At 38.5% G+C, this 16,025-nt stretch overlaps 1 protein-coding gene across 1 annotated transcript in view; it reads right to left on the bottom strand.

The window, feature by feature from the left end:
* Positions 1-7,228: 7,228 nt before the first annotated feature.
* mmp17a (matrix metallopeptidase 17a) overlaps positions 7,229-16,025 on the bottom strand; it is a 94,075-nt gene continuing 85,278 nt past the window's right edge. The window contains exon 10 of the mRNA XM_044334634.1: positions 7,229-9,081. Coding sequence (XP_044190569.1) covers positions 8,756-9,081 — 326 coding nt within the window. The 3' untranslated portion in view covers positions 7,229-8,755. The remainder of the gene's footprint in view (positions 9,082-16,025) is intronic.

The following is a 16,025-nucleotide window of genomic DNA, read 5'->3' as shown; positions in this document are numbered from 1 at the left end:
CTTCACAGAACATGGTAAAATAATTAATAAACTTATTTAGAAAATAAATTCATTTTTCAGATATAGTTTGACACTACATGTTTGACATGATAGTCTTGACATTTTTTCACTAGGTTCTCCTTTTGGGGAATCCTTGTAATGAGGTAGGCTAATTTAAACAAAACTATTTTTTTATTTTTTGTTTTAAGTATGTGGAATTTGTCCAACAATATACTAAAATTACTCACTTCTTTTAGAATGAGAGGGAATAATACTATATTTCCCCTTACTAAAGTTATAAATGGTGACCACACCATTTTTTAAAAAGTAAAGTCACCACTGGGTGGAGAGAAGGACTATCCTTATCATCACCATCATCCTCATTATACTGTAAGTGTCATCATTGTGGGCTATAGAGGGTGGCCTACAGGGTGGTTTCCAACACCAGTTTTTCTCCCTGTGAATTAAAGCACCAGCAAAGCCATAGAGGGGGAGAGGGGGAAAAGGGGAAAAATAAAAATTGTACTGTGCTTTGAAACCCACAGCTGATGAGAGAGAGAGAGAGAGAGAGAGAGAGAGAGAGAGAGAGAGAGAGAGAGAGAGAGAGAGGAGAGAGAGAGAAAACAATGTGCAAAGAAAAATAAATAGGATTGTGGGAGAAAACATGGAGAATGAGGGCAAATGAGGAGAAAAGTGAAAGGCAATGAGGAGAGGGAAGGCTGTTGAATGTTTAAATGGAGAAAAAGTACAGGAGAGAGGATGAGACTGGAGGCTAGATGGGCTGAGATAATGAAAAAAATTGAATAAAAACAGAGACATATGGATCAGTCGCAGATGGAAGAACATCAAATAAATGGACAAAAAAAAAAACTATAGGAAGATGATGACAGCAAGATCTAGAGGGCTTTTATGAGAGGATAGGAGCCACAAACTATATTATGTGTGAAATATATTCACATTTTTTTCATTTTTTTATGTCAGTATCCAGCATTATTAAAGCTGTATAATGAGTATTTGATCAACTTTTAATTCTTCTGAGCAGGCAACTTTCCAAAGGCTCTTTTAAGGCTGGAGGACATCTGGGTAAAGATTGAATAATAGAAGAAAAATGGAGGCCCTTTCAAGTAATGCAGAGGAGAAGAAGAGGGCTGCTGAGGAGGCGATGTGCAGGGTTCAGCCTCTTATGGGGACTGGTGGCTGTCTAAAGAATCTGAACGACGGGATCTCTATAATCTGCCCTTATGAAAAGACGGAATGTGTGGTGAATGATGAAGACTACTGTAGCTGTTAAAAACATGCAGGATGCATTTAAGGGGAAAACACACAAAAACAGACTCAAAAATCAGTTTAATTTATTTCTTTATTCATATAGTAAGCAAAGATGAATGGAAATAGTTTTTTTATGTGTACTATTTCTAATACTTCTATTTCTAAAATCCCACTCAGGCCATTATTCCCATATTTTATCTCCCCCTTTACATAAACCAACTTTGGATTTTTATTATTCATTATAAACAACAGAGACCATCCACTTACTGTCCTTCAATCCAGTCTCATGCAGGAATCTCAAGTGTTAAACTTGCAAAAGTTAATAAGATGCTAAATCTAATGTGAAGTCTCTTTGGTTTCTATTTGGTTGGATGAGTTGGTGCATTTCTGGCAAAAACAGTAATTATCATATAAGATTGATTTTTGTCCTTAAGAGGAAAGCCTTTTCACAGTCAGGTGCAGATGATAAATGTGCATATAATTAGCATTACAAGCACAGCAAAAAAGACTGTGATATGAATTCATAACACAAAATACCAGCGTTTCACAGACACGTACTGTCTGTGAGGGGTGGATTATTCAGTGGATGTATTGCAGAAAGGACAGACAAAAAGATACATGATCTTTGTGGACTTGACAGATTCTTCTAACTTGAGGCAGCTCAACAGTGAGTTAATGGATTAGCATTTAGCACACTCTCTGTACCAGAGGAGGGCAGTGGAGGACTGTAAAAGAGTCTAATGGACCTTGATCACATTGTTCACTGTTTTAAGCACAGTTAAAATTAAGGATACAGGTAAACACTGCAAAAAGTAATCATCTTGAGTCATTTTGTCATTTTACCATTAATTAGATCTCATACTAAAATATGATAATAATTATTCATCAGTTGAGTTGTGATGGAAACATTGTCACACCATTATTTAATATCAATTATTTAAGCGAAGACTTTTATTCTTTTATTCATTTTTCAGATGTTTTGGCATACAGTGGAAGGACCAGTGAGAATACCTTGAAACATTCCACTCTCAGTCCCACTGGTAATCTGATATCAAAGAGCTAATGTACCTTAGCTGATATGAAGTGAGATAGCCGCCAGTTAGTGTATAATACTGGTGCAGTATTATCCAACAACACTGGTGCATGCTATCATGAATTAGTCATGTTGGTTTTCCTGAGCCAAGAATCTGGATACATTCACAGTGCAGTGCAGGTCTGTATAATGATGCACTGCTGACAACAGGCTAAAGTTAGGCTGATACTGTGATACATTCATATATTAAAAAAAAAAAAAAGTAATTCAGTTTTCACTCTTCTTCTCTTCAGTTTCATTGTGTCAGAAAGTTTGACTATACAGGACAGTTGGTGTATTTTGTGGTAAGCGGCCCACCAGCCACCATCACAGGTGTCCAATCTGCAGGGGTTTGATCTGACTTTCAATATTTTATCTGCTCTGTGGTTCTCTCAGAATGATTGATTGGTTCTTACTGCCCCACATTAAGTCTGGGCTGGTGACAGTTGGTGAAATGGCCTTCAGGTGTTCACTCTGGTTAAAGAGACACCACAGCCAGAAATGTCCCAATATACTGTAGCGACATATACAAACTTAATGGAAGTCATCTGCTAAGTTTCTCTTTGAATTGGATATTTATACAACGGATCATACTGACATTCACGCATATTAATACACTTACTCGCACATACACACACACACACACACACACACACACACACACACACACACACACACACACACACACACACACACACACACACACACACAGCGCATCCATGCAAGGGCATAATGACCTGTTTTGTCAGGGCACATTGTACCGTATGTGTGATGCATTTGAGCAGTGTTAAAACTAATGATCACCCAAAGACAACAATGAATGTTAAAAAGCTCATAACTTAAGTTACATATATACAGTATTGTTATGAAATTTAATTTATGATATTTTTTGTTTTATTTTTCACTTACAAAAGCCCAATATTCCTTTTTAGTTAAGTTTGGAATTTTCATGTGGCTAAATGCTGCTTTTGCTTTTGCAGTTGAACCACTACAAAAATATGTTTAATATGTTTTCTCATTTCTTTTTGGATGTACACTCATTGAGCACTTATTAGGAACACTCGTGCAATCTAATGCAATCCAATACAACAGCTCTACCATAAATTCTACCTTTACAAAGCTCATACATTTTCAGATTTTGTTGACATTGTCAGAAAGGTAGTAATTCTACTTTATGTTTATTAGGCTATTGAGGTTGTAGTGGGTGGCGGTAGTTTACTGAAGTACATTATACTGAAAAGCATTCCTAATGTTTTCTCCACCCCATTAACATACATGAGGGGGGCAAAATGTTATCAACACGTTTCAATATAATGCACTCCAGTACACCACCACCACCACCCACTAACATAAAGTTGAATTATCACCTACTTAACCTCTTGTATTGGATTGCATTAGATTGCACAGGTGTTCCTAATAAAGTACTTGGTGAGCGAGAGTATTTGTTTCTCCTCATTGTGAACCACTTTGAGCTACATATCTTGTACATCATGAATCATATTTATTATTATTAATATTCATTGCTATTATCATGAAGGACTTAACCCCATTGAATGAGGGCCAGAGGGCAGCCACCTCCTTTATGGCCACTCTTCACTTAGCTAACATCAAGGGGTGTGGCAGTGTGGCACTGTGCCTTGTTCATCTCCTCACTCTAACATCCACCCTTACACTGTACTACCCTCTTTCTGAAAAGGTTGCACAGCTGAATGGTCGCCAATTTTTTCATGTAGATGGATAGCTGCGAATCTTGCTGTGAAGGTCACTGCTTTTTCAAACCTATCTCCGCTCTGAGATGAACTTTTAAGACTTGATCAGCATAATAGTTTTGTCTGCATACTGCATTGCTATGCTCAAGCATGTGATCCCCGCCAATAGGTCATGCCAGATAATTAAACTGAGAAGCTGAGGGGAATTCAATACACTCTATTACAACTGAAGGAGCCTCGGACTCAGGGGAGACTTAGGTATAACTTACTACTGGATATAAAGGTCTTCTGAAGCATCAAATAGCTCCAACTCCTGCTGCTGGAAACACACGTCGTTAACTATCAGACTTTATTAGTGTCACATTATAGATTATTGAAATATTACATTAGCTGCGTGAAGAGACGCTCTCGTAAATACTTTCAAAACTGATCATTCTCCACAACTCTTAATCTCAGTGAAGCTAACAGGTGACTTTTTTTCATTCGTCTAAATAAAAAAAAAGGCAGGAGCTAGTGCCTTTCTCGGAATATGAAATTCACTTTACGGGGTCATCATCCTCATCAGAATTGAAGTAGTAACGGTGTCTACACATTTGCACACCTCTAAATCATTTACATGCAAAGCAATACACCCTGTTTGTTTTGTTTCACGTTCGACTTGTTACCTCTTGAATGATAAATGAGAATAATAAGCCTCAGAAAGTCATGTGCTGCCATTTTATCTCTGGATTGAGGGCCTCTGGGGCATTTCACAGTCATCAACTGATAAAATGTGTCAGTTTGTTTGCCAGAGAGAGGCCAGACTGATGGTCTGGAGAAATCAGGAGTATCTCTGCTCTGTGCTGGGCTTTTTTTAAATTCTGTTGCTCACTCTGCCTGTGTGTCATAATAACATCAACCTGAGTACCCTCTCTGCTCTGCTCTTTGGCGTAACTGTGGCAGAATAATGATGAATTTTGAGAGGTTTCTACATGTGCCCACATGACATTACAGCTTTGTCCCTGTACTCCATGTCTCTATTTTTGCAACACCATCAAAGTGACAATCCCCATGTCCTGCACCGTCACTTTGTCAAACCAGATTTTTAAGAGTGTAAGCCATACTTCTACTCAAAGTTTGGACTGAAACGTAAAGGTGCACCTTTCCTTTAGCCACTCTCCTGGCCGCCTCCCCTGGCTTGCCTGGGCAAAAGTTGAATTCAGTGACCTTTTGTGGAATGCAGCTGCAGAGTGTTGCCAGAGCAGAGCCCAGTCTGACAAGTCTGTCAAATGATTCAAGCTTGAACCAGCTCCTTTTGCAGACCCTCCGCTCAACCTTACTGCCATGCATCAACTGGGGGACGGGCTCTTGAAGCATCACCTATCCACGGTGCAGTGACTGTGGGAACAGTGGTGCACACATATACACACTGTTTAACAGAGGACTCAACAGGTCTATTATTCTGCAAAGGCTCTTGACATTGTATTTCAATTTACTGTGGTAGTCAAAGGTTGTGTGTTTCTGCTAAGGAACTATATGATCAACAACAAACAGCAGTGATGTTCTTCTTCTGTAATTAAAAAAGAATCTACTGCAGATCTTTAGTTTTCTCCAGATGTTAGCTATATCGAGCTAAATGTCTTGTGCCTCTTTGTCTTTCATTTCTTTGTTTTTTTTTTTTTCTGAATGTCTCCCCACTAAAACCCAAACCTCATCATCAAAGCTGTACCAGTGGTTTCATTCATGCTTCCGTCCAGATGTTCATCACAAAACATAATAATTATGGTAAATTTTCCATAAAGCTGTTATGAAAGAAATAAAATACCATGTATAATATGTTATTTGTGTATTTTGTGTGTGCACTTTTGTGATCAGTTCATAAATTATACTGTAGGTCCTAAATCACAAAACTGTCACAGTTCAGAGCCTCAGGAGACAGAGAAGTCTCAAGATTAATGATGCAAATCTGGGTGACCGGAAATATTTCACAGAATTGTCAGGTTTAGATGTATAAATTAAATACGGTGAATGCGGAACTGCTGATAAAATAATGGAATAAAAAAAAGCTTAAAATCAAAATTTAACAGTTAAAACATACTTTTTGACACTGCCCTCATTATGTTTCTTTAAGCAAATACCTACAGTATACACACACTGTTTTAATTCTAACAATTAAGTTTGACTAAAATAGCTGCTAAAATAGGATCAGTTGGACAAACTGCTGGAAAGTGACCCCATCGTGCTGCATTTGCCCCTGGGAGTAGGTCCGCTCTCCCTGTGGCCGCCGAGCCATACCAGTTAATTAACACCACTCAAGTGTGTCAGGAGGAGGGAAGAAAAATTGCTGCTCTTAGTGGTGTCACACCCCGGCCTGCAAGGCGTGACAAAGGGGAGATGCAGAGAGAATAACAATGAAACCATTTTAAACCAACATGATAATAAATTATGAGAATTTGGGGGGAAAAATATTGAATAGCACAACAGAAGTATTACAACAAAATACAAACATAATTGTGTTTTTGCATATAATCTCAGGACAGAGAATAAAAAAAATGCAATTATAAACAGAACAAATGGGGAGCTAACAATCAAGCTGTAGGCTTATTTTAAATAAAAAAAAGAAGTTTAGTAGTGCATATTGTGGTGGAGGTCATCTGTAGCCTCTGAGTTAATATAATTCATGTAATTTTGAAGTGAGGGGGAAGTCTGTGACCGACATCACGTTGCAATGTGCCCGAGCACTTGTCTTACTTGTTTGCCACCAACTGTTCACTTTGATCTCTGAGTTAGTGGTATCTGAGCTGCAGAATATTTTTGGATCAGGTGGCATTACTTCTCTGCTGTGATTCCCTAAAGAAACGTGGATATATATATCCTCTGCCATCAAATCGGCTCATAAAACAACTCAGAGTGAGAGTGTGGCGAGATTGGCGTGGTTCATGATGAACAGCAGTGACCATCACAAGAGAATACGTGCTTAAACAACATCAGAGAGATGGAGAACTGCTCCCCAGTTGCTGTCTGCAAGCTGTCATGTTACCTTCATCTGTCTTCAAGCCCCGGCTCCCTTTAAATGACACTAAATAATTACACACTCAGCCCTAACAGCCGGATGACTCAAAATATAATATCTCAGTACAAACTCATGTGACCACTCTTGGCCAAGTCATTCAGATTCTTTTATTTTTCTACAAAAATATTTTACATTAGAAAACACACCTTCAAATATACACTCCACTTGCAACATTTCAACTCAAATATATCTGTGTCTATATTTAAAGGTAAATATATGAGCAAGAATAAATCCAGTTGCTATCTTGTGAGGTCGACTACGGACATCATCAGAAGGAGCTTGGATTGATGAAGGAAACTGTCCAGCGGTGAGGAAAAAGGCTCAGTGAACTCTAATCTGATCAAAGCAATATGGAGTCACAACCTATCCATATTCATTACAAAAATATACAACAAAACCAATATTGCCTCTGATAAGGACAGGGGATGCTTCTGCACCAGGGGTGGAAGTGATGAATTCATGGAGATACATGAGCAGCAGTTCTAAGCAGTTCTTGGATTTGAACTTTCTGAATGGCAAATGAGGTCACTCATCTTGCTTCCTTCATGCCGGGGCACCCTTTTCTTTATGTAGCTGTACTGGATGGTATTCACCTGTCTACAGACCTGGATGCCATTCATCTACCTGTCGGCATCCTAGCATGCCATTCATGTGTCTTCCTTTCAACATTCCAGGGGGCCATTCATCTGTAAACCTAACTATCTACAGTATATCCCAAGGTAACATTCACCTGTCTAACTGTGGCATCTATATCCCAATGTGTTATTCTTTGCCCTGGTTGAGTCTGTCAGAAAACTTTTCTGTTGAGTAAAAAACACGTCTCTTTCTCTAGGATTGGTGGACCAAAACGCCAACCATGTAAATCACCATAACCTTAACTGTAACCAACCTGAACCTAACTGTTTGATTGGTGGAGGATGCTGGAAGGTGGTAAGCAGCCTGGCAGACGTTTGCTTATTTAAAGCAATGGTTTGACATTTTGGGAAATTCACATTTTTGCTTTCTTGCCAATAGTTAGATGAGAAGATTTATACCACTCTCCCTTATATGAGTGGTACGCTTATATGTATGCTTAAATTCTCAAAATGTTGAACTATTCCTTTATGGTAAAAATGTACCCATCTACCTATTCACCTGTCTACCTAACTGTTGAAAATCTACATCCCAGGATGCCATTCACCTGTCTACCTGCCCTTCATTATTGCTCTAAACTTGCTGTATATGAAAAAAGTAATGAATATAAGCGCTGTTAGAGTACTGCTGTATTTAATGTGTAACATATTTCTGATCAGTCCACTCATTAATTAGCCTTCCTTGCAGAGATGACAGTTTAGCCATTCAAGAAGAAACTAAGAGATAGAGCTTGTGATTTTATGTAACTCAATATGTAAAGCACGGTACTAGAATTGCCACCGCCAGTAGATTGATGCCTACTAGGCATACCCTAGTATGATATTATGATAACTGTATGTACTACCCATACTGCAAGGCTCTTTAAATGACCATTAAATGGCATGTGAAATAAATAACACAAAAATAAGAGCAAAAACATACTAATTGATATTTATATGAACAAAATTTTCCAGTTTGTATTTAGACTGAGTGTCCTCTGGCACTCCATCAGTGAGTCTCTTTCTTGCACCCAGCTTGAGAACTTTGTCCCATGCTTTGGCATCATAGCAGTTCAGAGCGGAGGGCCAGTGAGAGCGTCCAGAGAGGCGGCAGTAGCCAGATGGGAGATGGGGAGGGGCGGTTGCCTAAAGGCGAGGCAGTGTCAGAGGTGCAGGAGCACACCTCGTATCCATTCTCTGCGTGGTCTGGGTGATGGTGCACGTTGACTCTCGTCTCAGTGCTTTTGGGCTCTGTGTCTGGAGAGTCCGACTGCATCTCAGTGCACAGCAGCCAGTCTTTAGCGATGAGGCGGGGGTATCCTGCCTCTACCTCCATGTCACTGCCCGGCACTCGCCAGTACTCCTTCCCCTTGAAGAAATAGGACGAGCCTTCACAAGGAGAGAGAAGAAAGGGGTTACAGGGTTGGTATGTGTGCACGTTTTTTTATGTAGAGACAGTGACAAACTAGAACATAAACAAAACTTCACAAAAAGCGGGGAAGATGTCTTCACCCTTAATGCAGACCTTGTATTAAAATACTGCAAACACAAATATGTTAGCAGGATTATTGAGGAAGACAATGTATTACTAAAAATGTTCTTATGCTGCTTTATATAAGGTGTTTTTTTTTGCTTTTGCCTACAGCATTGTTTTCATCATGCCATTTCTCTCTCATCACCTTTTTTATTCATCTCTTAAACCTGTGATTTCTCCATTGTTTCTGTCTGTCTCTCAGTCACTGCTCATCTTAAGAGGTCATCACATCTTCGTTTCTCTCTCATCTCTCTATCTCACTGCTCTGTCTTCATCCTGGGTTTGTGGAAGCAGACTAAAGGCAGATAAATTCTTTGATGTGCCTCCAGTTCCCTGGCCCTAAGGTCTGTGTATATGTGTGTTTTGGTTTATATAAATATATGTATTTCTATGCGTCTTTCCGTGGAATTAGGCTTTTTTTCCCCTGGGAATATCCCTCCCCTCTTTTGCACGTGGCCTGTTCCCACACAAACACATCAAAGAGCTTGGACAAAGACCTCTGAAGCTGGCGAAAGCTCAGACACAAGACAGACCTCTAAACACCTGACACCTGGGAAAAGAGCTTCCATACATTCAGCTGGGGCTTTCTGTAGGGGAGAGAGGTGATGTTGCTTGCTCCCAGTGAGAATGCCCTAAAGGACTGAGTACCTCCTGCTAATTGGTTGTTTCTTTGCCAGTTTTGAACATCAACAACTGCTTTATCAAAGCCTAATCTAGACAGCCAACTGGAGGGAGCATTCATATAAAGGGAATGTAAAGGGTATTGGCTTGGCAAAGGTTACCAAAACAATGTAATTTCAAATAAACATTATGAATCCCTATGATAAAGCATGTCCTCAGCATCTGACCTATTTGTTAAAAAACAGCAGGCAACCTTTCTCCAGGACCAGGGGGACCAACTCCAGATCTGAGGCTATGGTCTAGTCAAAGGAAATGTCAAAAACAGGCACATGCTGATATAATAATTTCATAGTGTGATATTCTTAGACTAAACTATCACAATATATTATATGATCTCTCTATATTTTTTTAATGTAAAATGTACTGAATACATTACTTTTTACCCTAAGATTTATATCACATGTCTTTTGAACCCCTTCAATCCCAGGCCAAAAACTGCAGTTTTGTCATATTTCCATTTATGTGCCTCTCAAAGTCTCTTATTAGCTTCAAATATGGGTGTACTGTATCTTCTTCAGAATAACCAGGACTATATGAAAATGAGTAATGAATAATTGCATTTATGTATGAATACAATTATGTAGAATGTAGAATTAAAGTTTGCCTAGAAATATTTTGTTACAAAATGCATTTAAGAGAATGGCAGAACATGGGTCAAAACTGACCTGAGCAAATGATTTTGTGTATGTTATGCATTTTATTCAATATTTCATGAATTCCTCAACTAAGTTATTTTTAACATAACAAACACTAATTGAATGTTATTTTATTTTTGCATAAAAAACATTTTTGTATCACTACCCCATAAAAGCACAACATGGGTCAAAAATGACCCGCATGTATTCTCAATGGAATTGATAGGAACCTTTGATCTGTTTACATATGTGTAATTAGGAACTTATTTTATTGCAGATTGCTCCCTTCCAAGGAGAGGGATTCGGGAATGTATTTTGTAAGAACAATCAGTGTTTCTGAGTGTTATTTAACTGTTTTGTCTGATTTTACTGTTGTAGTACATAGTTAAACTATGGGCACATAGTGGTGGTTAAGTCTATGATTACTTATGTTTATTCAAACTAAGAATAATTGTTATAGCACCATGATCCAAAGTGCTGCCAAGGAAAGACTTACCGCCTCAAAACAGACTCAAAACAGGCAAACTGACCAGCCACCAGCAAATATGGATCATAGGTCAAAGTTAATACCCCATTGTCCAATCAAACTGAGTCATAAGAATTTGTGACCTCCTTTCTGATCAAACCGCCTCACGTGTCAGTATCATTGACCCTCTGTCAGATCAAACTGTGTCACAGGTCAGTGACATGACAGTTAACAAGGATGGTTGCAATCATGCCAAATTTTTGTGTGACATGGTTATAGACGTGATGCTTGCAGTACAAGTACAAGATGAGAAGGCAATTCAGAGCACCGATTCAGTATCTGAAGTCTCAGTATCTGTGCCGGAGCGAAGTGCGGTGGCGAGCTGCTATTTTCCTGCGGCGGACTGAGGTTATTTCGTCACAAGTGCTAGTTTGGTATCTTGGTGACTCACCATGCGCCACAGGGGGAGGGGAGAAGCAGTTGAGGGTGTGGCAAGCTCAATCCAGTGGCACACTGCAATCTTTATTCATGAGTGCGCCTCCAGAAAAGGGAATTCAACTTAAAAAAGACATCATCTGCTCTTGGCAGCATATTTAAGCTGCTGTATTCATATTTGAAACTTTTTATGCCTCAAACTTTTAAGGTTTCCTGTGAGGAAAACTCTCCACAGGATTCCTAAACTGTCAGAGTGTCGTGATGGGGAGAGCTCTGTGTTTAAAGGGGATCAAATTAGCAAATAGGATTGGCCACAATTCTCATAGCCCCCAACACGCCCACCTATAATGTATGATAATGTATTCTTTTTGATCCCGCCCCATACCCAAGTGTGCCACAGGACAGAGCAAAAGTGCGCTGGGCACAGCCCTGGCGGGCTGAGCAGGGCACACTTGACTATGATCTGTCCACTGGGTTCATGAAAATAGAGCCCTCTGAAGATGATGATCCCGCATGTGCCCCACAGGATCCAAATGTAGTGAGTGTTCCTGAGGGATCAGCTTCACATGATTACTAAAAGCATATTTCACTACAATGTTTGAAAAGTCAGCGGTTGGTGCTCTCAGTATGACAGACCTATGTGCAAGGATCATGGTGACAAACACACCGAGGTTATATGATATGATTGTCCATGATGATGGATGTTGACACTGTTAAATTTGTAAGTATTGTTCACCACAGTCTTAATGGTTATTAAAATTGCAATCTAGATCAATAACACTGTAATCAATTATGTGATGTGCTATAGTGATGTGTATATTATAAAGGGAAAGTTACAAATACATTTCAAGCATTAATTGTTTTGTATAGTCAGAATTGTTGCAAAAACAATACATTTGAAACAAGTATGATTATGTTTTTTGACTCTTCTTAAAGAGTCACCACTGGTGGTGGGACATTTTTCACCCATGTCTGCAAATTTAAGTTGTGTACACAACATTTTTTCTCTACATAGCAAGGCAAAGAAAATTATATAATGACATAATAATAAAAACAAAATAATGAATTCTTAAAATCCTGGGTGGCACATGATTGTGCTTCAAAGATGAATGAAACATTCTGCTTTGTATCGAATAATATTGAAAATCAATGCGGGTCATTTTTGACCCGTGTTGTGCATTAAAAGGTTTTGAATATGTTGTGCATCACAGGGTTAAAAAAAACAGTAGCACAGATAACCAGTGAAATCTAGAGATTTTCGGTTAAACTAAGAGTATCATGACCTATGAATAACACAGACGTGTTAGAGAAACGCGACAAGTACAGAAGTGGTACAACAAAGTAACTTTTACACAAATTTTATAGTCAGACCATGTCATGACCTTTCTTCACAGGGGTCAAGAGTCAACAATATGAATAGTTCACTAATCCATCAAAACTAATAAATAACATTGGCAATTACTGAGTGAATTCTTAACATTCTCGTCCCTTATTAAGGACAAAAGGAAACAACCAAACTTTTATGTGCACATGTTGCTTGACTGGATTAAGGATCAGAACTATTGATATGTTGATTGACAGCAAGATACACAAATTGGTTGGTGCGCAAGTCTCACTTTAACAGTGGACCTCACACTGCATTCTGCTGGGACAGATAGGGTTAAACTGGTTTTATAAAGAACATATGTATGTAAAAAATGATTTTAGGTATTTTAAATATCCATTTTACACAGAATATGACGGAGTAAACATAACTGTTTTGGTCTGTTTATAAGGGTCAATTCACACAAATCAGTCTAACCCAATATGATGAAGCTCAATGGTTTTTTTTTTCAAAGAACTGAAATTTTATGTCTTTGGAATAGAAATGGCCTTAGTGTTCATTGCCGTTAATATTACTTGAGTCGTTCACAGTTATTTCATCTTTCACATTTTGTGACTCATTAAATCTTATACTATTATCCTCCACATCTGCCTATACGTGCTGCTTAGTGATTAAATCAAGTTTTGAAATAGGCTCCCTAAGCTTCAACCTATTTAGCCAGGGAGTCTAAATCTCAATGACATGACGAATTTACTTTGCAAGTACTAACTGTGAGAGAAACGTCAAAACAAGTAAGCTGCAGCCACAAATCGTATGTGTTATGTACACCAAAAGCAGACCAGAGGCATCAAACTGTCATGCTGGCACAAATATTACAACAGCAGAAATATTCAATGAAACTCACAACTTGTTCAATAATTTCAGTCTTTACACTGCAACCTCATGCAACCTCATGCAAAACTGTATTATTACAGTATATTTCTAAGTGGTACATTGTGATTATTTTTATATGTTATTGCAACACACACTAATAATGAGTCTTTATAATGGTTAATGTCAGTCTAACACCATACATAATTACACAGGGCCATCTGTGAACTCACATATGCACACATACATTCTCATGCTTACTTATCTATGTGGGTTTTATAAGAGGCGCTAGATATTTTATAGGAGGTAAGAGACAAGAATGTTTTACAGGCACTATGCTGTAGTCCGTAAAGATTACCGACATGGCAGATTCAGCCATGACATGCTCCAGTAATGATCACATCACCCCACCTCCTACCATAAACTCAGTCTCGTTCAGTTACCGAGGAGGAGGAAAAAGAGAAGGTTAGGAGAAGGTTTAAAAGGGAGGTGAAAGAGAGAGATAGGACGGGAGGAACACAAATGCATCAGCACACACACTAATTGAATGATATATACTATGCATTTGAACAGATGTCTTACTGGTTAATATAATTGCATGTGAATATCACCTCAGGCTTTCTTTAATGATTGGTCTAATTTATGTTGTTAAAACCATTTCAGTGAGTTGGACGCCAGTAAATGTCTGATGGGATTATTTGTACATGGATGAATTTATGAGAGCCATATTTTAAATGTGAACTCAGTACATTTTCAAGAACATGTGTTCAGTACTTCAAGTGTCTTCTGCTGTGAATGTTTCCATTAATCAGTAATCATTGTATGGACATATTTCTTGTACTAGATTAATCTGCTTTCTTCCAACCACTTTAGCCTATTAATTAGAAAGTTTCAACAAGGGCAGGTAAAGTGTGGTCTGTGTGACAGTTGTCACACAGTGGATGGGCCAGTGGCTGACCACGTCATAAAAAGTATCAGCCAATACTCGTGACATCCATCTGGCACTGACACTTCTTCCCTGATGTGTTTCAGAGATTCCACTCATTATAATTATATTTTAGAACCAGTTCAGTTGTATATGAACAGAAGGTAGTGCCCATGCTGTCACAGAGAAACATTTTTATTGTTCAGTGGCAACAGATAAGTAAGACCCACTCAAAAAGAATGGAGTCTTTGCTGTGGTCACTGAGAGCCACGAATAGCTGAAATGATGCTGTCTGCCATCTGTGTGTGGACTGGACTTGCACATCTAAGTTTAACAAACAAGTCAGGTTGAGAGTGGAGATGAGCAGAGACAACTTGGGGCTAAGCTGAGGGCAGCACAGTGAAGAGAAGTCTTCAACACAGTGATTTGGTGAAACTGTGATTTAAAATACTGTCTTATGTTAATGCACTTAAAAAAACCTCTCAGATTCTTCTTTTGTGTATTTTTGTCATGGCGAGCACACTAACAAATTATGCCATTGAAATCATGTGGATCAACCAAACAGATAGATATAGACTAACACACAAATACACACAGAGGAACATTACAAACATCTACTGTACAAGTTGTAATTACTTGTTTATAAATTATTAACATCAGTTACTGACTGTAGTTGGCCGAATTTCCAACACATTTCAATTATTGATCAACCTAATGTCTGCAGGTGGAAGTTCAAAGCCAAACTGGAATGATGAATTGGGGATTATGTTCACAAAGAGAAGAACATAAATCTTAAAGCAGTATTAACTGACTTTCAGGCTTGTAGCAGTAAAATAAGCTGTAAAAACAACACTGACATATTATCACTTAATAAAATAGATATGATGAACTTGTTAACAGATGCCTATCTATTCATCCAGCAGACACACAATAATTCTCTATGGGTTTATCGCTATGAGTGATACCTTTCACATTTAAAGTTGTCATTTGAGTCATTAAAGGGGACCTATTATGCTCATTTCTAGCTCTATATTTTAATTCTGGGACTCCATTAGAGTAACTTTGCATGATTCACAGTTAAAAAAACTCCTTATTTTTCTTTTACTGGCCTTTTATGCAGCCCCTCAGTTCAGCACCTGTATTTAACAGGCAGTCTTAGCTCCTGTCTCTTTAAGGCCCACCTCCTGATGGGCCCACTCTGTTCTGATTGGCCAGCTTTCCGGAGGCCTGCCAAGGGGAAGCTGCATCTGAGTCCTGTTAAGTTACTGCTGATGAAAACCCAACATTTCCTGCTTTACTGCTTCATATTAAAAGCTTTTAAAATACAAAATAATGGGAGACTTTTATTGTGAAGAATTTACAGGAAATTAAATGTGTTCCTAACCGAATTAGCAGAGCTTGGTTAGTGGTGCTAAGAAAACAGTTCACGACACAACAAAATATGGAGATATTTAGATCTCTTT

Source organism: Thunnus albacares, chromosome 18, assembly GCF_914725855.1.
Source record: "Thunnus albacares chromosome 18, fThuAlb1.1, whole genome shotgun sequence".
Lineage (NCBI taxonomy): Eukaryota > Metazoa > Chordata > Actinopteri > Scombriformes > Scombridae > Thunnus > Thunnus albacares.
The sequence above is the reverse complement of the archived record's forward strand: the minus strand, read 5'-3'. Positions and strand labels throughout refer to the sequence as shown.